General features: G+C 57.2%; 1 protein-coding gene across 1 annotated transcript; it reads left to right on the forward strand.

The window, feature by feature from the left end:
- Positions 1-11,377: 11,377 nt before the first annotated feature.
- Positions 11,378-25,801, forward strand: SSC4D (scavenger receptor cysteine rich family member with 4 domains). The gene is made up of 10 exons (XM_089772044.1): positions 11,378-11,401; positions 12,106-12,445; positions 14,076-14,147; positions 15,907-16,221; positions 18,904-18,984; positions 20,425-20,499; positions 21,281-21,592; positions 22,349-22,426; positions 23,907-24,257; positions 25,665-25,801. The coding sequence occupies exons 1-9, from the start codon at positions 11,378-11,380 to the stop codon at positions 24,221-24,223; spliced, it is 1,614 nt and encodes a 537-aa protein (XP_089628170.1). The 3' UTR covers positions 24,224-24,257; positions 25,665-25,801.
- The last annotated feature ends 652 nt before the right edge of the window (positions 25,802-26,453 follow it).

Consider the following 26,453-nt stretch of genomic DNA (forward strand, 5'->3'; position numbering starts at 1 on the left):
TCGTCTGTCTACAAATGCAATTTCACTGAAATAGAAACAATGCATAGGAGCATGTTGATTTCAGTGACATTCTGGTGTGGCAACATTGTTTTGACTTTTACTATTAAATATATATAATATTGTATTGTTAATATTTGACTATCATATACAAGTCAAAACAATGAACTGACACTAGCAAAAAACCTTTTGACATTCATGAAACAAAAGGCATTTGTTTGACATTTCATGACATTCATGAAATAGTTCTAGATTTTTTTTTTAATTTTCATTTTCTGGGAATTTTTTTTTTCAATTTCAGTGTTTTGTTCCAATTCCGAGAAAAATGCTTGTGAAATGTCCCACCAAATGCACCTGCCCTGTTCATAGATTCAAAGGCCAGAAGGGACCAATGGTGACCATCTCCTCTGTCCTCCTGTATGACACAGAACTTTCCCCAAACACATCCTAGAGTAGACCTTTGAGGCACACCTCTGTCTGCTTCTGTTAGACTTGGGCACCTTGCTTCCTGAGGCTCTTGGAAAATCCCAGCTTAGCTAAATGGCTTTTGTGGCTCTCCCTTGCTCCGAAGTGGCTCAAGCCTAAAGCTTTTCAGAAACTGGGTTGGGGCCTGGAATGAAAGCCTGACACGCTGGTGTCACTTGCAAGCCTCCATGAAAGTCTCTTAACATTTCTTACAGGTACTATTCTGTTGCAACCTGGGTCCCTGCCAGTCTTTAAATAGCTCCTTGCTGGCATTTGCCGCAGCTCGGTTAGCTCTTGCTCGAGCTGCGCACCAGGGCGCACCTGCTTCTTTTCACCTCTGCGCCAGGCTAGCAGTGTGCAGACTGAACACCAGCGAGCGAGCGCATGGTCCTTGTTGGCCTAAGCCGAGAGCCTTGGAGCTGTTTGTCAATGAGTGCTCTGCTTTGATTCAGAGCTGGTGTGTGAATAGCTGCAGGCGGGCACCTCTTGGGCCCACAATGAGAAAAGCTTGGCTGGCAGTAGTGACTTGGCATCACTTCTCACTGAGTTTGTGCTACAGATGTCAACTAACTTGCCACAGTCTCCCTCCCTCCCCAGTAAAATTGCATGGAATTGGACTAAAGACAGATTCCCACAGGGAAAATTTGAGACAGGAACTTTGTAACCTTAAGCTACTCAGACAGGAACCAACCGTGCTACCCTCTAGTGTTTCATTCATTTCTTTTTGTGAATGAGACATGGCTAAGTCGCTAACAGAGGGTGATTTGTTCTCCAAGTTACACTATTGTAGAAGCAGCATCTGGAAATAAGTGTCTATGTAGGCGTATTGCACCAGGGCCGTGTTGCCTGCCCTGATGTAATCGAGAAGGGAATCTGGCGCTAGGTTATTTGGTGGATTTTATTTCCACTGGGTCTGTTCCATTTTTCACTTTCTTAAGCTGGATAAAGGAAGCCTGGAAGAATCGCTGGTTGGGAAATGGAATTTCCATCCCACAGAAATGAAGACACTTTGACATTTGCTTTCATCCCAAATCGGTACAAAAAGACAAAATTTAGAAAATTCCATAGCAATAGAAATGCTAAAAAATGTAAGACTGGAAATATCTAAACAACCTTATTGAATCATTTTGCTTTGAGACTGTCAAAAAGTGAACATTGATCATTTGGAAACATGATGTCAAATATACATTATTCACATTAATAGTTTGTAATGTAAAGGCAAAGGCAAAATAAAGCAAGAAGGTTGAAATGAAACAAAATGAGAGAGTCAAAATAAATTTAAAAAACCCACTCGGTTCTGACTGAGTCATTCTGAAATATTTCTGTCAAATGGTGTGAGTTGGTATCTTTCTGCAAAGCATTTTGATTTGGAAAAAAGGATATTTTCTTATGTTCCATGGAACATTTTCCAGATGGCTCTACTTGGAAGAGTTGCTTCTCAAAATACCAGGTTTTTTCCCCCTACTTTCTTCTAAACATAGAAATACCAGGAGTGTCAAGTCTGGGATTTCCTGGTTTTGCTAAATGACAGCTTGGGCTTCTCAGATGCACGTTGCAAGTTCTTGCTCCTTATTGAAAGGGGCAGGCATAGGAAACTTTGCCAAAGATGTCCTTTCTATCAACTGTGTTTTAGGTGTGAGCAAAAACCCATGCAAACCAGAGGTTTAAACAATCTGACTAAAATATCTCCTCTCACTGTGGGGTTTACTTCAGTGACCTAAATTGGTTCGCCCAGCTCAGTGAGAATCAGTAATGCTTAAAGTTTAACTGCATCATCATTACGGGTACGGCACTCACTCATGTATGGTGCTAAGCCTTCACAGAGCGCATCCCGTGGGTCTCAATTGCAGTCTGCGGAGCTGCCCTAGGAATCTTACTGGTCTGTCCCTTCGGTGCATGCGGGCGGAAGAGGGGTGAGGGCAGGCCTGGCAAGAAGGCTTTGCCGAACCCTAGGCAATGTGGGGCGGGGCTTGGCTCTGGGTCCCTGGGAAGGGCTGGGGCTAGGGGCAGCCAGCCCTCAGTGCCACCCCGACTGCACCACACCTCCCCCATCTGGCTCTCAGCACCACGTGGGGCTCCCACAGCGATTTAAAGAGGCCAGGATTCCAGCTGCTGCAGTAGCAGCGGTGGTGGCCCAGAGTCTCTTGCCTTTTAAATCTCTGGGCCCTGGGGCAATTATTTGCTCCCCTGTTGGTGACCCTAGAACCTGGCAACTCTTTCAAGTAAATCACTCAGCACTTGTTGTGTTCCCGACTTCTGTCTGGGGCCTTCCTTCCAGTGATGGCAAGGCCTGGGTCCAGACTGCAGACTCTTCTGGTTTGCCCTGGGGCACAAGTTGCTCCAGATTCAGACTTGTCTTCATAGTGCCATTGGGAGAGCTTTTCTGCTGGCGCACGCCCATGCTTTGCTGTGTGTGCTCACGTGCAGCGATGCCTGCGTCCACCCGGCGCACTGCACTGGGGGCAGGTATGTGGGGCCTTGCTGAGTTCTGGGAGACATTGGCTGGGCGTGGTGGGATAGCCGCAGTGAGGTCCAGGAGAAAGGCCTTGGGGGTCAGTCATAGCCCAGATCTCAGTTCCCTGCTCTGCCCCAGACACACTGCATGGCCTGGAGCAAGACACCTTGAGGCAGATTTACATCAGGGCTCCATGTGTTGGCAGGTGCGTTCTGGACAACTTGGCCCTCGGTTTCACACTGCAAGGAGCTCGGCGCTGAGTTCCTCCAAACACCTGCCCTTTATTTCGGAACGCAAGTGGGGAGCTGAGCTCTGGTTGTGGGTGCCAAGAACTGGAAACCTTCACCTCACCCCCATGCCTGAGCTCAATGAATGAATCTCTAGACCATTAGCCTGCCGTGCCTACTTAGAGTGTAATCTCTGGTGCAGGGAGACACAGCACCTAGCACAATGGGGCCTCAGCCTAGGCCTCTAGGTGCTAAGTGATCAATAATCCAATGATACTGCCTTTTCAAAGGTTGCCTGTGGCCCAGAGTCCCCCCGGGAGAGGGGAAGGGCTAAGAGCTGAATTTCACCCCTTAGGTTGCTGACTGTTTCATGCCCTACGAGTTGCCTTTCTATTAGTCTCTTCATGGCTGTGACATCCAGCCCATGAGATACAGGATGCGAGGCTTGTGTTGAACTGAGAGCTGCCATTGCTGATGGGAAAAGGGCTGACTGGGAAGAGCATGGCCGGGCTGGCTAGAGGCAGGATAGAGGAGGGACAAGGTAGAGAAAAGACGGCAAAGGGAGGGCAAAGAGCGCCCCCAAGCCTGTGTTCACATGTGGTGACTAAAACAGGAAATTTCACGGATCTCAGGCCAGAAGGTCTGTGGCCAGAGCTCTGCCCTGGAATCATTTCAGTTTGCACGAGAGCAGACAGCCATGTGGGACTGAAAAATCGGGTGGGGAGGAACCCTTTGGGATGTTAGTTACACACGTGGCTACAAAGGCCGGCTCCAGTCCAGGCTGGATTTGTCCAGGTTCAACAGCCGTTGTCTGCCAGACTGACGCACCCATCATCAAATATCGGTTCCCCATCTAGGTACGTGTAGACTATGACCATCACCCCTGTAACCCTCGCTTTAAGTAAATAGACTGAGCACCTCAAATCTTGCACTGGGCGGCAGGTTTTATTCGTTGGGAATTGTTATCCTGAACCGGGGAGGGTGTCTAGCGTTCAGGTCTGGGGGTTCCTCTGGAGGTGGCATCAGACGTGCCCGTCCCTCCGAGGCCGAGAACAGAGCGGATCAGTGGTGGGTTTTCAGGTGGACATAAAGCTTTTGGAGCGGCTGGAGAGTGCTGGGGGATTGGCCCAGTGGCTGTGCATTGATTCTGGCCCGTGTGGAGCGGTTCAGCGCTCAGCCCATGTGTGGGAAGCTCTGGCTAGTGCTGAGGGGCCCGAGTTGAGCTTTGTGCTGTGTCAGGTGCCCCTTCCCCAAGGCAGGGAGCACTCAGGTCAGGGGTTCTGGCCCGGGCGCGTTAGAGAGAGGCCCGAGCTGGGACATTGGCTTCTGGCTCTGGAGCCGACTGGCCCCCAAGGCTGTGGACGATCTGATCCAGTGCCCCAGTGTGGAAGGTCTCTCTTTGGAGCACTGAGCGGGGAGGCCAGCGGGAAGTCCCCTCTGGGTGGGTACACGTTCTGGGGGCGCAGTGTCCCATCCCGAGTAGCTGGCTGGGGTCTGAGTAGCTCCGTGGGGTGGGGAAGCCCCTCGGCTGGGGAGCCCGGTGGTGAGGCACCAGCTTTATGGTGGTGTCCCAAAGCCAGACCAGGGACTGCTCCAGTCATGCCCTCTGCAGATGTTGGGCAGCCGAGGGGGGAGGGGAGGACATAGATCCACCTACACCACCCTCCTCCCCCTGGGAATGCCCTGGGCTGGCAGAGCCCCATGCACTCGGGCCTGTGCATGGGGCCAGTGAAGCCCCCGCCACGGTGCACAACTGGGCCCGGCCTGCTGTGTGTGGGCGGCAAAGGGGAGGAAGCCCCAGCTCGGCCTCACATCCATTGACTCTCCGAGCCACTGGGTGTCAGCACTGCACTATGTAGCCCAGGCCATGGCCAATTCTTGCGGCTCCCTGGGCGTGAGGTCTCCAGAGAGCTCCACTCCTCAGGCCTGCCCGGCTGTTTGGCCTCAGGCAGCTGCCTTAGAGCAGCCGCCTTCTCGCCTGCATGGGGCACATGCGAGAGGCCTGGCGAGCGGGGTGTCTGCCTGGCTAAGCACACGGAGACAGGGCCGAGGAGCCTTCGGTTGGGGTTAAACCCGTGACGGGCTGGTCCTCTAGGGAACCCTTGGTAAAGTCCCCCTGGCTAGGGGCTGACGGTGTTTTTCTGTTGCTGACCACCCCTTGCTCGATCAGCCCAGACTGAGAACCAGGGTTGCCAAGCCACAGAAATTTCATTTATGGACAAAATGGAAAAAATGTACGGACAGACACATTTTTTTACAGACATAATTTTTATACTCTATTAAGACGACATAAATGGCCAAAAGTGAAAGTAATCTTTGTCATTCATACATCCCAAGAACAATATGCTATTTAACATCATGTGGGTCACGGGAGTCATGTTACGTCACCTCAACCGTTGAGCTAAATAAACAAGTAAAACGGCCCATTTCCGCTGCTCCGCAGTAGAATGGCTGAAGCAGCACAGAAGACATTTAATTGCTATAGAATAATGGCTGTTTTTTGAAAATTTATTGCACTTTTACAAAATTTACGGACACCTAAATTTTTTGACGGACTTTACGGACATGTCCAATTTTGGCGAATTTTTTACGGACTGTCTGTAAATTTACTGACGGTTGGCAACCCTGCTGAGATCTGGGGCTCCAAGGCTGAGGCCAGTCGATATCGGTAGAACTCCATCGCTCAGGGGGTGCAAAATCCACACCCTGAGCAACATATTTACACTGGCCTAACCTCCGGCGTGGCCAGCCATATGCCAATAGGACAGCTTCTCCCTCCAACATCGCTACTGCCTCTTGGGGAGCTGGGGTCACTACCCAGATAGGAGGCTTCTCTTCCGCTGGCCGTGACTGAAGGATTTCACGGGTGCAGCTGCCCTGGTGCAGCGCTTTAAGCACAGGCCTGACCTGAGGTACTGCAGTCTCTCGGCCTTTGCAGAGCAGCAGCCGGGCTGGGCAGTGAATAGGGTTGCCAGATGGTTTCAACAAAAATATCGGACACACTTGACATTCCATCACAATCGACATTACATCTTATTTAGAAAATACCGGACATTTGTATTTTCTTGTTTATATTTTCTCAATTTGTTTCCCGAACAGAAAGCTCAAATGCTGGATTGTCTGGTGCAAAACCAGACACCTGGCAATCCTAGCAGTGAAGAGCAATTCCTCAAGGAGGAGTAGCTCAAATGACCCCCCGCCCACCACAGCCTCACCTGCCGGACTGCCACCTCAAGTGGCACACGCAACATGGCTCGCCCCATGGCCTCATCTGAAATCCCACCACTGGCATTAAAACAAGGAGATGGTTTTAAAAAAATGTCGGTGTCTGTTTATGTTCCCTCTGCCTTTTGAGCCGTCTGTGGGTCAGCGGATCAGCTTCTCTCAGTGGCCAGGGTGGGGAGGGGGCTAGAAGTCCACTTTTTTCACAGCTGAGATTCTCCCCTACTCACAAGACTGCAGGAGATGAGGCTTTAAGGAAAGCCCCAGGTATCACAAGACTCCTCATAGAATTGCCAGAGCTGGCGACATTGCACGAGCCAAATGTGGGGCGGCCCTCGGTGAGCCCGCTCCTCGGTTCACGTCACCTGTCATCTCCCTCTTGCTTTGGGGAGAACAGCCCCAGTAACCCGAGCTGAAGATCCAGCCCTGTGGGTTGAGCCGAAAGAAGGGACAGGCCGTCCGAGCAAATGCACGTCCCCTGCTTTGTCTGCCCGCTGGTGCCGCCTGGGTCCATGACAAGCCTTTTGTTTGATTAGGAAAATAAACGAAGTGCCCCAGCCTCTCCCTTCTGCAGCCCCTGCTCCCCTCCGGTCCACAGGGACCCCCCTACACTGCATATAGGGATAAACACCCACTGAGAAGTCATATTTCTGGGACAGCACCTTCGTTCCCATTTCCCAGAGAGGATTAGTTACTGGAATAGGATTCTTGCCTGCATTTCCCCCATCGCTTCTCCCCTCAGTCTCCAGCTACATCCAGGCATTTGGGTTTTATAATGGGCATCTTCTCTCCCGGGACTCAGCCCAACTGTCCCTGCTGAGGACCGTGGGCAGACAGGGGAGCAGATCTCCAATGTGGCAGGTCTTTGGGCTCCCTGCTTAGGCCAGATGTTCTGTGTCATTACTTGACAGCAGAACCTGTAGCCTGAGTCCTTGTGCAGTCACTTAGGGTATGTCTAAACTCCAGAGTTATTTTTTTAAAAAACAGCCATTTAAAAAAAAAACTTGAGTTACGTCCACACTGCAATCGTGTTCTTTTGAAAATAAATGGAAGGAACAGAGGGGTTTTTCCGACATTAGTAATCCTCATTCTACGAGGAAGAAGCCCTGTTCCGAAAGAGCTCTTTCTGAAAAAGGCATGTGTGGACGGGGAAGAGGGAGTTCTTTCAAAAGAAGAGGAAAAAACACAGGTGCCTGGGTCACCACTCCGTCCATAGCAATCACAGCTTAAATGTGAGAGAGCGTCCATTCAATGTGGACGCTCTCTTTCAAAAAAGCAGATGGCTTTTTCAATGAACTATTGCAGTGGGGATGCTCTTTTTCAGAAGACGTTTTTCCAGAAGATCTCTTCTGGAAAAGCTTCTTCTGAAAGAAGCCTGCAGTCTAGACATAGCCTTACACCAATACAACAGGGATTTGAAGTGCAGAGCATTTTACTCCACTTTGCCATGCAAATGCCTGGACACTGCAGAATCTGGCTGTGTGTTGGTAACTTGTGGCTGGTCCATGGCTCCTGCCCTGTTGATCCTTTCTTCTTAAGGGGACCAGTGTCTCCTGGGTTTGTTGCACTGGGCTTTTGCCTAGCACCGATCACCAGTGGAGTAACGAGGGGAGGGGGGCAGTTGCCTCCAGGCTCCATGCTAGGGGGGCGTTAATTTAATCCCTTTCTGCTCCCCATCATCTCTCAGCTCACCTGCTCCTTCTCCACCCGTTGCCGGCGACTGGAGCTTTCTCCCCACCTCTCCTCCCCCAGCCTGACCCTCCTCCATCTCCACCGGTGGGTTAGTGTGTTCAGGGGCCTGGCCTGAAACTGAAGGGGGTGGGGGAAGACACAGTACAAGCTTTCCCTCCCTCCTCCCAGGGTTGGGCTCAGCTGTGCTCCAGGTTCCAGGCCCCGCCGCGCGGTGGCGGCAAAAGGAAAGTGCAAATTTTGCCTTTGCCCCCAGGTGCATAACACCCTTGCTACTTTTCTGCCCATCACTGGCCCAATTCTCTTTGTCATCATTGACACCAGCATAAAGGGGCTGTAAACTGCTAACAATTCAGCAGGGGATGGCTGGCAGAGGCGTGAGTGACGCAGTGTATAGGGCAATGGGGAATCAGGTCCCATTGGGGTGGAGAAAAGTCTGGCATTCCCTGCGCCCAGAGGATACAAGGAGACATTTGCTGCAGTCACAGCTCCGGCTGCTTTGTGTCCAAGTGACAGCATTAGCTACCTGTCTGGCAGGACGCCCGTGCATGGAACAGCATGCACCACCCCAGGCCGTGACACGGAACCTCAGCACCCCAGGGACATCTGTCCTATCATTGCTGCTGCTTCTCCAGCCTTTCCCAACCACCCTCCTAGAGCTCTGTGTAGAGCTGCATGTGCTGCAGCGGTGATCACAGCCATGGTCACGTCACTCCAGCCGGAGGGCCAGGTTAGCTTTGGCTGCTCACCCGATCCAATGGGGCTATTTAGGATGAGCCAGGAGGCAGCTCCTAGGCAGAGCTGGAGGAGGTAGAGCTCAGGCTCCTCTCCTCACTAGCTGGGCACACAGTTGTTCCTCCCAACTTTGATCAAACCACCTGGAGCCAACATTCTGTCTCTCCTGTTCTGCTAGTAAATATGAGCCATGCCAGCCCAGGGTGGGGCCCATCTGCGACCCACCCTTCCAGCCGGTGTTAGGGAAAGAGCTGGGCAAATCACTGGATTTGTGGCTCACTGGCACTTCTGGAAAAAACATTCGGGGGGCTTGGCAACCAACTCCTGAAATGTTCAGGAAACTTAAAAGTAGTGCTGGGGAGGTAGTTTGGGGTCAGAATAAATTGGCTTCTAATGTTGAGCATTTGGGGGAGGTGGCATGGGTTTTTTTACATAAAAGCAAAGGAAATATTGCACCAAAAAGTGCTTTCAAACTGCGTTTCCTTAAAAATGTCGGAACATTTCGCCTTTTTCCCCCCTGAGATGAAAAACTCAGCCAAACCAAGACGCATTTGCCAAATGTGTTGGGGTCACTGGATCATCCTTTTTTCCAGTCCAATTGCAAAACATGCCAAATTTCACCAGGCACGAGCTAGGTCCTGCATGGAGTGGCTCAGAGCCTGGGTGTACAGACTTGGGCTCGGGCTGAAGTGCAGTTGCTCCCGTTCGGACTGGACCTTGAGATAGGACACCCAGGGAGGGGGGTGGGTGCCAGACCCCGAGCTCCAGCCCAGATGGGGACGTCTGCATGGCAGTCTTTAGTGCCATAGTGTGACCCCCAAGTCTATAGACCCAAGTTCTGGGATAGCAATGTCCGTGACCCGACTGTGGCTAGGCAGGATGGAATACAGCGTACCAGGAGGGTATACCAGCCATGCCACTGTGGATGTGAGTTCAGCAGCTGCCCTAGGCTGGTTCTTTAAGCACCAGGAGAGAAGACAGCCCAAGGAAGGCAAGATGCCATGGGAGTTGGCTGGTGAACCAGTAGGAAGTGCGCCTCCTACTGGATGAACACCTGGCCTCACCATAATCATTAACTTCAGTGTGACCACGTATGTCCCAGCAACGGGGTGGCACTTGCCTGCCCCAAGCACCCCCAGCTGGCTGGGTGTGTTTGCCTGCACTGTCTTTTTAAAAGCCTTTTGGCAGCTCAGCCCACTGGCCGAATCTCACAGCCTCGGGTGAAATCATACAGCCCACACAGGGCGGTGTTGCCTAGCAGTTAAAGCATATGGCGAGGAATCAGGAGAACTGCAGTCTATCTCTGACTCCCCGCATGGCTGGGGGCAACTTGCAGCCCGTGTAGGTTCTGCGCTGGGTCAGAATTTCACCCTGCTCTGCATAATCAGGCAAGTCCCAGGAGCTAGGATAACACCTCTCCACTCACTGCTAGTTGCTTTCCCTCCTCCCCACCTGCTTCTGGTCCATTAATCTCAAGGCTCCACACGCCACAGCAGCCAGGACAGTTCTGCTACTGCGGTCCAAGTGCTAGTACACAAATAGCTGCGTGGAACCACACGACACAGTTCCTTTTGGGTAGAAGCTTCTGGGAAGTCACGTGGATTTCAGTATGATCAGTGAAATGTGGCCACGATGCTAACAAAGGCCTCCCTAAAATGTTTCCCCTTTAATCTGTGACAGTCCATAGATCTCAACAGTGGTAGTCAAGATCCAGAGGGGTGACTTATGACCTCAGCAGCTCATCTGAAACCCTGCCTGGCATGGAAGGGAATCCAGCTACTTAACTGAGAAGCGTGAAAGGCCCTGCTGGGCTTGGGATGTGCGTTATACCTGTTGCTTAATGAACTAAATCCTCCCCCTTAGCTCTCATGCTGCTCCCTACGGGCATGTCTACACTGCAGGGTGAAAGCCAAATTAAGCTACGCTACTTCAGCTACGTCAATTGCGTAGCTTAAGTTGAACAGGAGCAGTCTGAAGCCAGCTGTGGCAGCTGGTGCCCCAGGTGGAAGGCGCGATCAGCGCCCCCACCTGCACGGCCATCAATGGCCGTGACGTCATCATCGGGTGCCCGGGTGCCCCATGATGTCATCATCGGGCACCCTGGGCCAGCAGCGCCCTAGGTGATTGCCTAGTCTGCCTAGGCTCACGGGCTGCCCCTGAAGTTGAAATGATTAATTTGGCCTTTCGCGCTGTCTGCACAGCAGGAAGTGGAAGGAAGAGCTCTCTTCCCCTGACTTCCCTTCCTCCTCGTGAAATGACGGTGACAGGAGTCGAGTAAGAAGTCCTCCAGCTCGATATGACTTCGAAATAACGGCTTGCAGTGTAGACAGGCTCTTTGTTACTTCAGAATAACACCAGTTATTCCAAAATAATGCTGCTGTGTAGACGGACCCTAAGATGTTCTGGTTCAGCTCTGATAGCCCGTATCCAGTAACCCTTTCCTGCCTGTGTTCTTCTGCCACATCAAGGGATGTTTGATCCTTTTCCTTCTCCATTTCAGGCTGCGCCTCCGATTCGGCTCCGTTGTCACTCCCAGGTGAGACCTTATTGAGAACTGTGTTTGGACAAGGCGTTTTGTGCCTGAAAAATGGGATTTTTGTCAGAAATGAAGGTATGGGAGGGGGGAGGGGGATGAAATGTTGCGCTTTGCTTTGGACGGGGGAAGGGTTTAAAATGAAAATTTGGACGAACCCTTCACGTTTGTTGCAGAGGCAAAATAACCGTTTCATGACGGGTTCTCTTTACTGCTGGAAGCCATAGGGGTATTTGCAGCTTCCTGAGCTTGCTCCATGCCATCTCTGATGGGCAGTGCCTAGGGCTGGGCGCCCGTGGTTCTGGGGAATGACGGACTGATTCGGTGAGACAAGCAGCATCATTTATACAGACGTGTGTTCTGTTATCTGATTAAGTGACAGGTCATTTGTGTGGGGCTGATTTCAGCCCAGGCATTAGCCAGGGGTGGTTTTGCTGTGAGTATTAGCAATTTGCTACCTGGACCAGGTGTCAGATCATCCAAGTCACATGATTGCATTTCTCTTCTCTCATTGGACAATTCCCTAACCCAACAAGAGCTTTCAAGGTGACCAATGAAGGTGTCCGGTGCAAAGATGTATTCATGGCCCTTGGCTTCGCTGAAACAGATAGACACCCACTCATGAGAATCAAAGCAAATGCCAGCTGGACAACAACCTACTACTGGTATCAACTAATGGAGCTGCTCCCTTTGCTTATGTGGTAGCAGTCTGGGATTTGGAAGGCCATAGGCGCAAACCTGTTGCTGGCCCCAGGGGTCGTGATGTGTTCATTGCTTCACAGGTTACTTGTCTCACTGTGACCTTCCTCCTTGCAGAGGTGCAGCTGGTGAATGGGCGGAGCCGGTGCCAGGGGCGCGTGGAGATCCTCTACAATGGCTCCTGGGGGACGGTGTGTGATGACGACTGGGACCTGGTGGACGCCAACGTGGTGTGCCGCCAGCTCGGCTGCGGCCACGCCATCGCCATGCCGGCCACCCTGACCTTCGGCCACGGCCGGGGGCCCATTTTCCTGGACAACGTGGACTGCAAAGGGAGGGAGGTGGCCCTGAGTGAGTGCGGGAGCCGTGGCTGGGGCATCCACAACTGTTACCACTACGAGGATGTGGCCGTCACCTGTAACGGTAAAAAGGTTTGGTTCCATCCAGCAGCGGGGGCGGGGGGCCGTGATGGGGGTCACACGGCGTCCAGTGACTGGGTGTCTTCAGACTCACCCACTAGGCCCAAGCGGCCTCTTATTTCCACTCCCTCTTGGGACTGGCTCATGGGGCTTCCATCCAGAGGGGGGGGCTGAGCTCCCCCCGGCTTCTGGGCTCCGGGGGGAGAGGGTGCCGCAGGGCTGAGCTGTCAGGGATTGAATCACTAGGGATGGGCCAAGAGCATGAATCTTTCCTAGGGCCTGGCTCAGGTCTCCCTCCATGTTTTCCCTTTCTCCGCTGCCCTTTGCTCTCACTCCACCCTGGCCCGTGGCTCCGCATTCCCATCTGTCAGCTCTCTGACACCGCCCCCCCTTAGATTAGGTCTGTACTGCAATCCAATGCGAGGGCAGAGCATGTAGACATACCTGAGATAATCTGGAGCTAGCTAGCTTCAAGAACGATACAGGTTGGACCTCTCTGGTCTGGCACCCTCAGGACCTGACCTGTCCTGGACAAGGGAGTTTGCCGGACCAGGAGAGGCCTGGGAGGGGGGTGCCAGACTCTCTACTGGGCTCCTCTGTCCAGTCTGCCGGCTCCGCGAGCTGTGGCAGCTCCACTGAAGATCCTGGTGGCTCTGTCAGCTCCACTGCCCCATGAGCTCCGGCCCCTCCCACCAGCTTCCCTGCCCCACTGGCTGTGGGCACTGGTGCCCCGTGGGCTGTGCTGCTCTGCTGGCAGAGCCCTCAAGAGTCACCAAGTCCAGCCCCTGGCCCAAAGCAGGACCAACCCCAACTCAATCGTCCCATCCAGGGCTGTGTCAAGCCGGGACTTAAAAACCTTTAGGGATGAGATTTCACCCTCTCCTTAGGGAACCCACCCGCCTAGGGAAAGAGTTTTTCCTAACCTCCAACCTAGACTTCCCCCTGCCACTTGAGACCATTGCTCCTCATTCTGTCCTCTGCCACCACTGAGAACAGCCTCTCTCCATCTCCCCTTCAGGGAGTTGAAGGCTGCTATCAAATCCCCCCTCACTCTTCTCTTCTGCAGACTAAACAAGCCCAACTCCCTCTGCCGCTCCTCGTAGGTCATGTGCTCCAGCCACCTAATCTTTTTCATCAGGGGCGGATGAGAGTGCCATGGGGCCCAGGGCAGCACCGCGGGGCCCCAGGCAGCGAAATTTTGCAGGGTCCCCCCTTTGACATGGCGCATGTGCGGGGCCTCGGGAAGCGCGGGGCCCGGGGCAGCCGCCCCGCTCTCCCTGCCCTAAATCCGTCGCTGTTTTTCATTGCCCTTCACTGGACTCTCTCCAATGCGTCCACATCCTTTGTGTAATGGGGGGCCCAGAATCGGACACAACATTCCAGCTGTGGCCTCCCCAACGCAGAAGAGAGAGGAACAATCACTTCCCTAAACCTGCTGGCAACGTTCCTATTAACGCAGCCCAATACCCTTCTCAGGGGTCTCCTGCTATTTGCTGGTTTTCTACCCAGCGTCTCACATGGCTGCTCTCCTCTGGGTTCCAGGCGCTGGGCTCTGGGTGTGCAGCAGGGGCAGGGAGTACAGGCGTGTGGGAAAGCTGCGCTGAGGCCCAGCCTGCCTCTGGTTCTCTTTTCAGAGCTCTCCCCCACCCGAGCAAGCAAAGGGCCCACCAGCCGGACGGCCACAGCCTCCCTGCAGAAGGGAAAGAGTAAGTGTGGGGGGATGGGCTTCTTGTACCTCACATTCCCCTCTCCCCCCCACCTTCATTTCCTCCAGGGCTGGGCCAAGGTGCCCAAGCAGCACACAGCGTCTCCCCAGACCCCCCCACTTGGCGTGCATGAGAGCAAGGCTAAGGGAAGTGCAGCGGGCTGCCGGGGGCTGCTCAGAGCAGTGGCTGGACAGAGGGGGTCTCGCTGCGCGGAGACGGACCGCCCCAGCTCCACGGCCTGCTGCTGCCACGTGCAAACTTGTGTCCAGTTGCCTGCTCCCTCACCCCACAACCCTCACGGCATGGCCTGCTCTTGTCACTCCTGTGGGCTCATGGCCAGTGACCCTGCCGCAGTGGGGGAGGCAGCAGCTAATGGGGGGGACCCACACGTGACCACCTCACATGACCCAGCACATAATTCCCATCCTCACACCGGGGCCCCATGCTCTCCCCTTCTCCCCTCCCCTGTTCCATCCCCCCTTACCTGGGGCTCTCTCCTCCTCCCACTGCTCTGAAGACATCGCACCGGCCGCAGGGAAAGGAAATGGGGCAGCTCCTCTGGCATGGCTGCACTGCCGCCCAGTGCCAGCCCCCCTGCCCGGCTGTCCAACGGGGCTGCTGGGAGACCCCAGAGAGCAGCTGTGTGGAAAGGCTGGGGCGGTAGACCCGCACTGGAGGAGATGCCGGTGTCCTGCTCCTTTCCCTGTTGGGGTTCCTGAAAGAGCCCTGCACTGCATCAAGGAAAGGAGAAGGCTGGGCCACCAGCCCTGTCATCCGGTGGGGCTGCTGCCCAGACGGAGAAGCCCTAGTGTGGCAGGGCTGTGGGCGAGAGAAGGGCTGGCGGCCACACCTTCCGCTGCTTCGGGGTGCTGCACTGGCTACACGTCTCTCACTGGTACGGCTGCTGGCCTGCACTGCTCTGTCGGCCTGGCTGCCAGGCTGCACCTCCCTGATGGCCTGCACTGCCCTGTCGGCCTGGCTGCCAGGCTGCACCTCCCTGCTGGCCTGCACTGCCCTGTCGGCCTGGCTGCCAGGCTGCACCTCCCTGCTGGCCTGCACTGCCCTGTCGGCCTGGCTGCCAGGCTGCACCTCCCTGCTGGCCTGCACTGCCCTGTCGGCCTGGCTGCCAGGCTGCACCTCCCTGATGGCCTGCACTGCTCTGTCGGCCTGGCTGCCAGGCTGCACCTCCCTGATGGCCTGCACTGCCCTGTCGGCCTGGCTGCCAGGCTGCACCTCCCTGCTGGCCTGCACTGCCCTGTCGGCCTGGCTGCCAGGCTGCACCTCCCTGCTGGCCTGCACTGCTCTGTCGGCCTGGCTGCCAGGCTGCACCTCCCTGCTGGCCTGCACTGCTCTGTCGGCCTGGCTGCCAGGCTGCACCTCCCTGCTGGCCTGCACTGCCCTGTAGGCCTGGCTGCCAGGCTGCACCTCCCTGCTGGCCTGCACTGCCCTGTAGGCCTGGCTGCCAGGCTGCACCTCCCTGCTGGCCTGCACTGCTCTGTCGGCCTGGCTGCCAGGCTGCACCTCCCTGATGGCCTGCACTGCCCTGTCGGCCTGGCTGCCAGGCTGCACCTCCCTGATGGCCTGCACTGCCCTGTTGGCCTGGCTGCCAGGCTGCACCTCCCTGCTGGCCTGCACTGCCCTGTCAGCCCGGCTGCCGGCCCGCACTGCCCTACTGGCCCGCAGCGCCCTGTTCCCATGGCCGCTCTGCGGCAGCTCCCCTGAGGAGAGCCCTGATGCTAACCTGGCTGCCCCTGTGCAGGCGACGGCAGCATCCGGCTGGTGAGCGGCGCAGACCCCTGCCGGGGCCGGGTGGAGATATTCTACCAGGGGACCTGGGGCACGGTGTGCGATGACGACTGGGGCCTGAGCGACGCCAGCGTGGTGTGCCGGCAGACGGGCTGCGGCCAGGCCCTGGAGCACAAAAGCAACGCCTACTTCGGCTACGGCACGGGGCGCATCCTGCTGGACAACGTGAACTGCGAGGGCAGCGAGTCCCGCCTGGCGGCCTGCTACAGCCTTGGCTGGGGCATCCACAACTGCGGGCACCACGAGGACGCTGGGGTCGTCTGCACAGGTAGGGGAGCAAAGCCCCATGGGAACAGCTGCCATCTTGGCTGACCCACCCGGGGCTGAGCCATGGCCCCTCTGGATGGGGTGCACATGGAGGGGGCGCATGTTGGCCCCTGTGGAGCGGGGGGCACGTGGACTGGCACAGCCACAGCCCGGGGGGGGGGGCACATGGACCAGCACGTTGGACCGGCAGGTGGACCGGCACAGCCATGGCCCCTGTGGAGGGGGGGGCACGTGGACCAGCATGTTGCCTCCCTCCCCCATCCAGAGACAGCTCAGCACAAGCCTGGAAAAGCCCTTTTTTGGCCTCCCCTCAGGTGTGGCCTATTTAGCTATGCCTGGTCTCTCCTCAGCCCCCCTGTTATTGTCTACACTGACATTTCACACCCGTTCTAGTTCACTGGCTACGCCAACTTCCTAACTCCGCCCCCTCCCCTCAGGTAGACGTCGTTAGGTCGACAGTGTTGTGTGGGCACAGCCTGGCAATTCTAGCTGGCTCTCAGAAGCTGCCCCACGATGCCCTAACGGACAGTTCGGTCAGTGTGAGCACTCCTGGCCAGGCTGGGCACAGCCGACACAAGAAACAAAGTGTAGACGTGCAAGTGATATAATCACGGTGGTGGCTGTAGGCCTGTATGTTTGGGTGACTTAATTGTGCAGTGCAGATGTGCCCTGAGGTGCTTCCGTGGCCCCCAAAGCTGCAGGATCTGATGGCTGAATAATCTCCCCCAGCACACCAGAGAGGTGGTGCAAAGCTGATATCCCATTATCAGGTAGAGAGAGGCTAAGTGACTTGCCCAAGGTCACACGGGGAGTTTGTAGCAGAAGAGGGATTTGAAAGTAGGGCTCACAAGGCCTAAACTAGTCCCCGAGCCACTGGACCATCCTTCCGCATTGCCAGCTAGGCTGAAACCCGGAGATGGAGAGGATGTAATGGCGAGAGAGGCTGCGGCTAGTCAGAGCAGCAATTTGCAGGGAAATGACTCTGGCTGCCTGCGATTTCCCGGCTCCGGTGGAAACCAAGCTGCCTTGGTCAGGAAGTGAGTGATTGGCTGTCGGCGGCTGGGCACCCAGCCATCCCCAGCCTCCCTCCCTTCCCCACTTTCGATTGTCTTTCGGTCCTTGTCTGCTGACTCCCATTTATAATGTTAATAATCCCCTTGAATTCCCTCATTATCGCAGCTAATGCCTGGAGCCCTGCGTGCCCAGCGATTAACTAACAAAGAGGCTGCTGGGCGCAAAATGAGCAATTTTCCCAGGTGGTTCCTTTCTTGCCTAACCAGCCATTGTCCTGAGAGCCAGGGAGAAGGGAGCGCTGGGCTGGGCAGCCCCGTGGGCCGGCTCATTAGGACGGGGGCAGCCCCGTGGGTCGGCTGTTCCCAGTGGGGGCAGCAGCATGGGGGAGGCCCAGCTGGGAGAACCGAACCTCAAGGGGAGATGCTAATGAAGGCTAGATTGGCGGCAAGGCAGGGCAGAGTCCTGACCCACTGGCTGGAGCCCCACGACAGGACAGAACGGGAGGAGTGCTGTGGTGTCACTGTCACTATGCTCCAATAGGGCTGCTGGGGGCACCCAGTCAAAAAGAACCCTGGCACTTTTGGTCAGCACAGGGCCGCTAAAAGTCTGGTGGGGGACCTCCAGAACAGAAGGCCCGCATCTCCAGCGTGGGCTAATGCACCAGACTGAGGACTAGCAGTAACACCCCCCAGACCCGGGGAGCTGGGTAACTGGGCATGGCAGAATTCCAGTGTTCTTTTTCTTACCATATCGACTCCTAATACGGAGGTTTGTTTTTAATATTTTAATTGAAATTTGCCCCAAACCCTGGCTTTTAAGCACTTCCTAAAATTTGTATCAATTTTTAATGTTCACAGTGGCAGGAAATTTAACCGGGACCAGGACGTTAACAGGGTTCAAAAAAGAGCTAGATACATTCATGGAGCACAGGCCCATCCATGGCTATTAGCCGGGACGGGCAGGAATGGTGTCCCCAGCCTCTGTTTATGAGAATCTGGGAATGGGCGACAGGGGAGGGATCACTTGACGATTCCCTGTTGTGTTCCCTCCCTCTGGGGCACCGGTATTGGCCACTGTCGGAAGATGGACCCTGGGCTAGCTGGACCTTTGGTCTGACCCAGTCTGGCCGCTCTTACGTTCTTACGTTTAAATTGCTGGGGTCAGACAATAGGAGGGGGGCGAATAATTGTTTAATAACAGGAGGCATTGAGATTCCAAAGGTTAAAAGCTTTTGAGCTGTTAGAATCCAAATTGTCAATATCACAGGTCAGCACAAACCAAGTAAATTGTCTTAAATCAAACTCCAGCGAGCCCCCAGGTGGCTTTTCGGCATTATCCCACCCAGCACGCTTCGATGACTATTCAGCAGCTAGGGCGTGTGCGGCAAAATGGAGGGTTCGTGGCTTTCCCAATCAACATCGAATCCTTCGTGTTGCGCCCGCTGATCCCAGCTGGTGGTTACCAGGACGCGAAGCTCTGACCGTGCGTGGTCCCGGCACCAGCGGGGGTCTGAAGCAGAAGCTGCACGGAACGGCTGGAGGAGTGTGGATGACTGACACCTGTCTCTGTTCGGGCTCCCTTCTGGCTGCCCATCCTCTTGCAATGGCTTAGTGTGGACAAAACTATGGCCACTGGTCATGTGACCCCGCCCCTCCGTGTGTCCCTGCAGGGCTGCGGGTTTCAACGCTCACACCGTTCACCACCTTGGCCGGCTGGGACTACGGAGACTCGCTCACTGACACTGCCACAGGTAGGCCAGTGCTGCCCGCAGGGCCCATCCCCCCAGCCGCAGGGCTCTTCTGATCAGGGCCGGACCGAGCCATTCCAGCACCCTGGGCAGACAGTTTAATTGCGCCCCGGGTTGGGGGAGGGTGCATGCGCGGCCCCGCTCCTGCGCTGGTGCTTGGGGGAGGGAGCATGGAGCTGGTGGCAGCAGGACGCATGTGCCCGGCCCAGCCCAGCCCAGCCCAGCCCGGTTACTGCCGCTGGCACGCAGCCCGGGGCTGCCTAAGGCAGGCCAAACCTGGCCGTGCAGGGCCCCGCGGCCGCGGAGGGAAGGGCGCTGCTGGCCGGCGCTGCGGGGGTTAACGTGGCCCCCGCCCCGGGTGGCCGCTGCAGGGTGGCCGCTGGGAGCTGCTGCAGCCCGCGATCCCGGAGCTGGGCATGCGGCACCTGATGGCAGCTGTAAGGGGTGCTGTGCGCCCCTTTCAACTGCCATCAGGCGCCCCCCCATAGGTTGGCACCCCGGGCAGCTGCCCGGCTAGCCCATGCCTTAATCCGGCCCTGCTCCTGATGGATGATCCATGAGAAGATCTACAGCCCCAAGGCTGGGGCTTTGATCAGAGCCGCTACCCTGAAACATCATCCCGTGGAGGACACAGCTGTGATCCGAACCAGCTCGCTCTCCTTCCTGGCCCAGCTGCCCGCCCTGGGAAAGCAGGGCTCCGACTCCCTCTTCCAAGCTCCCAACTCACCTTCTGCCCTGGGGTCATCAGGAGAGACGCCAAGGGACAGGCCTGCCTCCCGGCTGGGCTGCCAAGAATTCAGTGCAGTCCAGAGTGGCCCCTGGGCTGTGCAGGGCTTTGCTCCATCCACAGCACGGGGAGGGCCCAGCAGCAGGATCGCGGGGGCTGCACATGTCTCCAGAGCTCTGGGAGCCGGAATTTGGCCGTACCCTGCACAGCTGGCCACGTGCTTGCTTTCCCTCGGGCTCTGATTCTGCTGCGACTGCCATTGGCATGCTGGCGCGGAGGGCCGGGGCTGGGAGGCAAGACAACGAGGCGCCTGTGGTTGCGATTCATGGAGTCCTGTTTCAGGGCACAGAGCGCTGGCTTGCAAAAAGAATCCCTCCACCCCAGTATCCAAGGGGGCCGCCACCAATCCGGGGTGCCTTGTGCCCAGGAGCCCTGTCAGACCCTGTATCCTGTGGGCATGAGATTGCCTGGTGTGTGCTGCCATTGCGGGTGAGGGTGGGGGGTGAAGGACCAGCTGGACATGGCAAGCCCCAGTCCCGCCCCTTCTGCCAATCTTTCCTGGCCATCTGGAGGGCCAGGGCTGCCATGCTGTGGCTTTGGCCCTGGCCCTCCCTTGTAGCTGGGAGCTGGGGCTGCCATGCCGCAGCTCCAGCCTTCCAGCGGGTAGTCAGTTTTGGAGCTGCCCTGGTGCCCCATGCCCACGCTTGTCTTTGCAGTCACAGAAGGCAGAGCTCAGCCCTCGCCGGAGACGGAAGTGAGCACGGTGGCCCTCGTGGCGGCGGGCAAGAGAAGTAAGTGAGCATGTTCCCTGCAGGCGGGCCCTGGCTCTGGACTGCCCAGGGCTCCTCCAGGGTCTCTGCAAAGCCAGGGCAGCCACATGCCTGCACTGGGCTGCCCTGGGCCGAATGAAAGCCTCAAGGGCCCGTGGGCCATACACGGGAAGGGGGTGAACCTAGGGCTGCTTGTGGGAGCCAAGAGCCCCCCCTCCCGCCCCGATGTAGGGGCAGGCCACCCCTCCCCCAGCAGGGGGTGCACAGCTCCAGCCTTCCCTGGATCCAGGCAGAGCACTATGGGGAGGGAGGGAGGGTGGCGCACAGCCCCTGGCAAGCTGGTGACACGGCCCAGCCGTGGCAGGGCTGAATCCCAGGCAGCCCTGAGGGAGACACACTGAAGGGGGGCAGAGCTCGGGGGGGGGGGGGGCAGAGTGTGGGTGGGGCCAGGCTGCCATTTTGGAAAGGCATTGCCTTCCCTAGCCTCTTAGACCCGCCGCCCCTGGGCTCATATGAATGGGGCTGTCGCCCCCAGCGGCGTTAACTCGGCCCCTGCTCTACCCAACAGAGCACCCTGGTGGCGTAGCCAGGAGAAACTACGAGTCCCAGCATGCCACGCTCTATCTGGAGCCGCAAAGGGAGCAATGCATGCAGGGACCTGTAGTCTGCCTGGTTCAGAGGTGAGGGTGGTTGCAGAGTATGGGGCGGCACTTGGGCACGTGCCCGTCTCCCTCCCTGGCACCATCTGCCTCCGCCAGCGTCTCTCACTCTCTCGCCGTCTCTCTCCGGGTCTGACCAACAGGTGGCAGCGTCAGGCTGGTGAACGGCAATAGCAGCTGCCAGGGCCGGGTGGAGGTTCGGTACCAGGGCACCTGGGGCACGGTGTGTGACGACGACTGGGATTTCCCCAACGCCCAGGTGGTCTGCCGGCAGATGGGCTGTGGGGCGGCGGTGGCGGCCACCATCCTGGGCTATTTCGGTTACGGCACCGGGCCCGTCCTGCTGGACAATGTGGATTGTGCCGGCCGGGAGGCCGACCTGGCGAACTGCTTTCACCTGGGCTGGGGTCAGCACAACTGCGGGCACCACGAGGACGCCGGCGTCATCTGCAGAGGTGGGATGCGTGCGGATGCAGCACCTCCTGCCCACGCGCCCGCCCCTGCGCCCCCCTCCAATGCTAGCCCGACCGGGGGCTGCCCTAGGGTGGGAGGGTGAACCTGTGCCAGCCTCTGCAGGCCTCAGGGAGGATTAACGGGCCCCCCAGGAGTGCCATGGGAGCTCCTGCAGTTTCAGCCACTCGAGCGGAAGAGGGTCCATGCAGGGGCATTTGGATCACGTCCTGTTTAATTTGGGGCTCGGGTTTCGTGTGGGCTGGAACCGGAGTGGGCTGGGCTTTCTGTGAGGTACCCGCCCCGCCTGGCAGGAATCCCAGGTGACCCACGTTCTTGGGGAATTTCAGATACGCCCAATCAGGCCCCACCTGCTTCTGGATTCGCCCAGAATAGAAATCTTGGGACAGGGTCAGATCCGATCCAAGCTCCCAGAACTGCCGAGGGATCAGGCTCCGGGGGGAGGCTGGATTTGGCCCAGTCCCTGGGCTTGCAGCTGGACTCCATTCCAGAGAGGCACTGCCTGGGGAGGGGTAACACCCTCAGCCTGTGTGCATTTCAGTGCCCGCTTTCGTGGGAGGTTTGCCCTTCCGCTGTCTCCTAAATGCACCACTCCTGAGCCACCTGCAGCCCAGTTCCTCTCCCTGCCTGTCTGTCTGGGGCTACCCGATCCCTGGCCCCCGCCACTCGCACCCCACAGCTGCGCTGGAGACCAGAGAGGGCTAATCGTGGTTCTTTTCATCCCTCCTTTGCTGGAGCAGGTGCAGGTGAGTCTGGAGACCATGCTGGAGAAGATGCTTTTGCAACCACAACCTCAGCCACAACTCGACCCAAGGATGGTAGGTACCCCAAGGGGCCAGCAGCACCCCCCAACCATCGTCACCCAGCCATGGGTGTCCTCCCATGGGAAACCCCCTGGGGCCAGTGTCGGACAAAGCCAGAGACTAAAGCAGGTGAGGATGGACTAGAAGAGCTCTCGAGGGCCCTTCCAGTCCTAGCGGCGAGGAGTCCTGTGGCACCTTAGGGTATGTCTACACTACCACTCTAGTTCGAACTAGGGTGGTTAATGTAGGCAACCGGAGTTGCAAATGAAGCCCGGGATTTGAATTGCCCGGGCTTCATTTGCATATTGCCGGGCACCGCCATTTTTAAATGTCCGCTAGTTCGGACTCCGTGCCCGCGGCTACACGCGGCACGGACTAGGTAGTTTGGATTAGGCTTCCTATTCCGAACTACCGGTACACCTTGTTCCACGAGGAGTACCGGTAGTTCGGAATAGGAAGCCTAGTCCAAACTACCTAGTCCGTGCCGCGTGTAGCCGCGGGCAAGGAGTCCGAACTAGCGGACATTTAAAAATGGCGGCGCCCAGCAACATACAAATAAAGCCCGGGCAATTCAAATCCCGGGCTTCATTTGCAACTCCAGTTGCCTACATTAACCACCCTAGTTCAAACTAGGGTGGTAGTGTAGACATACCCTTATAGACTAACTGCAGTGTTGGAGCATAAGCTTTCGTGGGCAAAGACCCACTTCGTCAGATGCATGTAGTGAAAATTTCCAGAGGCAGGAATAAATATGCAGGCCAGAATCAGGCTGGAGATGAGGAGGTGGATCCAATCAAGGAGGATGAGGCCCACTTCCAGTAGCTGATCTGGAGGTGTGAATGAAGTGGGTCTTTGCCCACGAAAGCTTATGCTCCTGCACTTCAGTTAGTCTATAAGGTGCCACAGGACTCCTCGCCGCTTTTGCAGATTCAGACTAACACGGCTACCCCTCTGATACTGGACTTCCAATCCTAGGAGTCTGATCCACCGAGGTGTTGGCTGACCTGGCGATCAGAGGTGATACTGCAACACAGGGTAGCAGGCATCGTAGGGCTGGCTCTTTCCCATGCGTCTGCCGTCGCTGGGTCCCAAAGCACCTTGCAAACTCCCCACAAGCTCAGGATATTGGGGTGGGACAGATGAGTGGAGGAGGTTAAGCTTAGCGATATGGCCAGAATCACCCAGCCAGGCTGAGCTGGCAACAAGACCCAGGCCTCCTAGCTTCCCCGGCAAATGCTCTATCCACTGGGCCATACTGCTCCGGGATCCTGAGGCTGCTCCCTGGTTCTGGACCACTGCCCTCTCGTCTCCACACCACAGCTCCTACAGAGGCCTTAGAGATGCTTCCACCGCCGGCCCCTGGCTCCCAGGGCCAAGTGCGGCCTGGCATAGGCCACAGGAGGGGGAGTCTGGATGTAGGGGGGCCCCTGGGTTGGCTCCCGCATTGGCTCCCTCCCCAGGGCCCCCTCACCCTGCGCTGTTGCGCCCCTCGCAGGCTTCCTGCGCCTGGTGAATGGTAGCCACCGCTGCGAGGGCCGCGTGGAGCTGTTCTACCTGTCCCAGTGGGGGACGGTGTGTGATGATGCCTGGGACCTGCGGGACGTCAAGGTGGTGTGCCGGCAGCTGGGCTGCGGGGGCGCCCGGGCCGCCTGGGGGGAGGCGCGCTACGGCCAAGGCACCGGCTACATCTTCCTCGACAACCTCAAGTGCAAAGGGGACGAGCCCTCCCTGCTGCGCTGCTCCCACATCCGCTGGAACGTGCACAACTGTGACCACTCGGAAGACGCCGGCGCCCTCTGCGGGCTGCTATGACCGGCTGTGCCCTCGGCCGCCCAGTGGAGCGTGGGTGAGTCCTTGGGGGGATAGGGTCCCTCGTGTGTCCCGCTGTGCCAGCTCTCCACCCAGGGCAGTGACGTGTCCTCGGCAGGATGGAAGGAGGCTTGCCAGTCCTGGGGCTGAGGGCAGCCACGGAGCTCGGAGCTGCCTTGGACCCCTGTGCGCCTTCCCTTCCCTTACCCCCAGCCTGTGTCCCCCCGTCTGGCATGCCCCCCACAATCCCAGGTCCACTGGGTCCCCGGGCTGCTGGCTGAGCCCCTCGCTGGGGGCTTCCAAGGAGGGGAGGGGAGCCCTGAACAATGTGGGGAGGGAAGGGACAGAGTGTGGGAGGGAGGGACACAGGCTGTGGGGGGTGGTGAACACTAAGAGGGCACAGACTGAAGGAGACAGGCTGTGGGGTAGGGTTACCAGGTGTCCGGTATTCTACCAGACAATCGGGTATTTGCGCTCTCTGTCCGGAAAAAAAATCAGAGAATACCAGACATGTGCAATGTCGGGTATTCTCTGATTCTTCCGGCTGTGCACCAGACGGAAGCCTGGCGGGGGCGGGGGGAGCGGCCGGAAGGCAGGGCCACAATCGGCGCTAGGAGCCGCCCCTGCCCGGCTTCTATGCAATCACAGGCTCCTAGCGCGGATGGAGGCCCCGCCTCCCAGCCTGGGAGTCCCAGCTGTTAGGCGGGGTTGCGATGGCCTCTCTGGGCATGTCAGAATGGGGTGGGGGGGGGGCAGGAGTGGCTGGGGGGGGAGTGTCCGTACTTATTATCCCGCGTTCCTTTTTTTTTTTTTTTGCTCGACAAAAATACCACGTGTCCGGTATTTTTTGGGAGACCATCTGGCAACCCTACTGTGGGGGGCAGTGAGTGTGGGGGGCAGTGGGAAATTCACTCACCACCCCGTACCTCAGTTAGTGCCTCTAAAGAGGAACCTCGGGCCTGGGGGGCCAGGTACAGCCCCTGGCTTGCCTGGATCCAGCCCCCGAGGCTCAGGGGCCCCACCCCAGCACTGGGAGCATGCCCTGGTGCTCCAACCTCCCTTCCCCGGCTGCTTCTCACTTGTGGGCAGCCCCTGACTGACTTTTCTGTGAGTCAGTGGCCCCTGACCCCCAAAAGGCCCCCACCCCTGTTCTAAAGAGCCCTTCCCTTCCCAGACCTTGGCCCTGCTCAGCTGAGGTGAATCTCCCCAGCCTGAATTGGGAAAGCTCCCCCTGGAGGTGTTCACAGACCAGCAGCAGTAACTCAGGCCGCCTGGCAGTGGTGCCTCCGGCCTGTCGTGAAAGCAGGGTAACGAGGAGCCAGGGGCGGGCCATGTGGCTCAGAGGGGCCAGGCCCCAGGGCCTGCCCCCTGTTGTCCTTTGGCAGAGCAGCAGGAGGACAAGCCCTGGCCGGCAGCTGAGGTTGGCTGCTTGTTCCTCTTTCAGACGGACGCTGGCCCAAGCCGCAGGAGTCCCAGGTGCTGGCGGCACGCAGCACGGTGCAGGCAGGCTTCTGGTGTGTCCTGGGCGCTGACGTCGGGGGAGCCGAACGCCCGCATGACCTGCACATTGCTGCCTATAGCACGGCTGTAGCGGCCACGGACGGCTCTTCTTGCGGCCCCTCGCTGGCCCCCGGCAATTTCCCCGGGGCGCTGGCCAACGTCTAACTGAACATGTGCCAGAGCCTCCCGCGTCGCCCGTTCCCTCCGGTGCACCGAGCGCATGCCCACGGGCATCCCCGCAAACCCTCCGGCAGGGCGATTTTTCTCCCCCAAAGCTCTCCGAATGGAAGCAGCGCCAGAAGGCCCATCACTGCCCCGCGGTCTCCTAAGGGAACTGCAGACGCACGTACACGCCCGAGAAGGCGGAGAACCGGGGAGCCGGCCCTGCATTGCTAGTCTCTGGAGAGTCACCGGCTCTGGCAGCTGGAACGGGCTTTTCTGCGGTTGCTGGGAGCTGCATTGGAGCTGAGAAACGAGCGGCGGTGGCTGGGTCCAGCTGGCCAGCCCACATCCAGCCCAGGTGACCATGGGGAACATTTTCAGAGGTGCCTGTACCACATTTTCAGACAAGACTTGGAGCCAGAGCCCAAGAGGTATTGAGGTGCCCAACTCCCATTGGTTTCAATGAAGTTAGGAGCCTTAATACCTTTTGAAGATCTGGGCCCTAGATATTTTAGAGCCTAGGGTAGTTAGGCACTTAAAGATGGAAAGTAGTCAGGCAGGCTCTTTTGAA

This window comes from Pelodiscus sinensis, chromosome 21, assembly GCF_052426305.1.
Source record: "Pelodiscus sinensis isolate ZL-2025 chromosome 21, ASM5242630v1, whole genome shotgun sequence".
In the NCBI taxonomy this organism is placed as follows: domain Eukaryota; kingdom Metazoa; phylum Chordata; order Testudines; family Trionychidae; genus Pelodiscus; species Pelodiscus sinensis.

What these genes read in the sequence shown, in the direction of transcription:
- SSC4D (XM_089772044.1), top strand. Translation starts at nt 11,378, where the DNA reads ATGGGATTTTTGTCAGAAATGAAG. An exon ending in CGCTGGGGTCGTCTGCACAG is followed by an intron (nt 16,222 to 18,903) that starts GTAGGGGAGCAA and finishes GTGTCCCTGCAG; the next exon opens with GGCTGCGGGTTTCAACGCTC. An exon ending in GCTCACTGACACTGCCACAG is followed by an intron (nt 18,985 to 20,424) that starts GTAGGCCAGTGC and finishes TTGTCTTTGCAG; the next exon opens with TCACAGAAGGCAGAGCTCAG.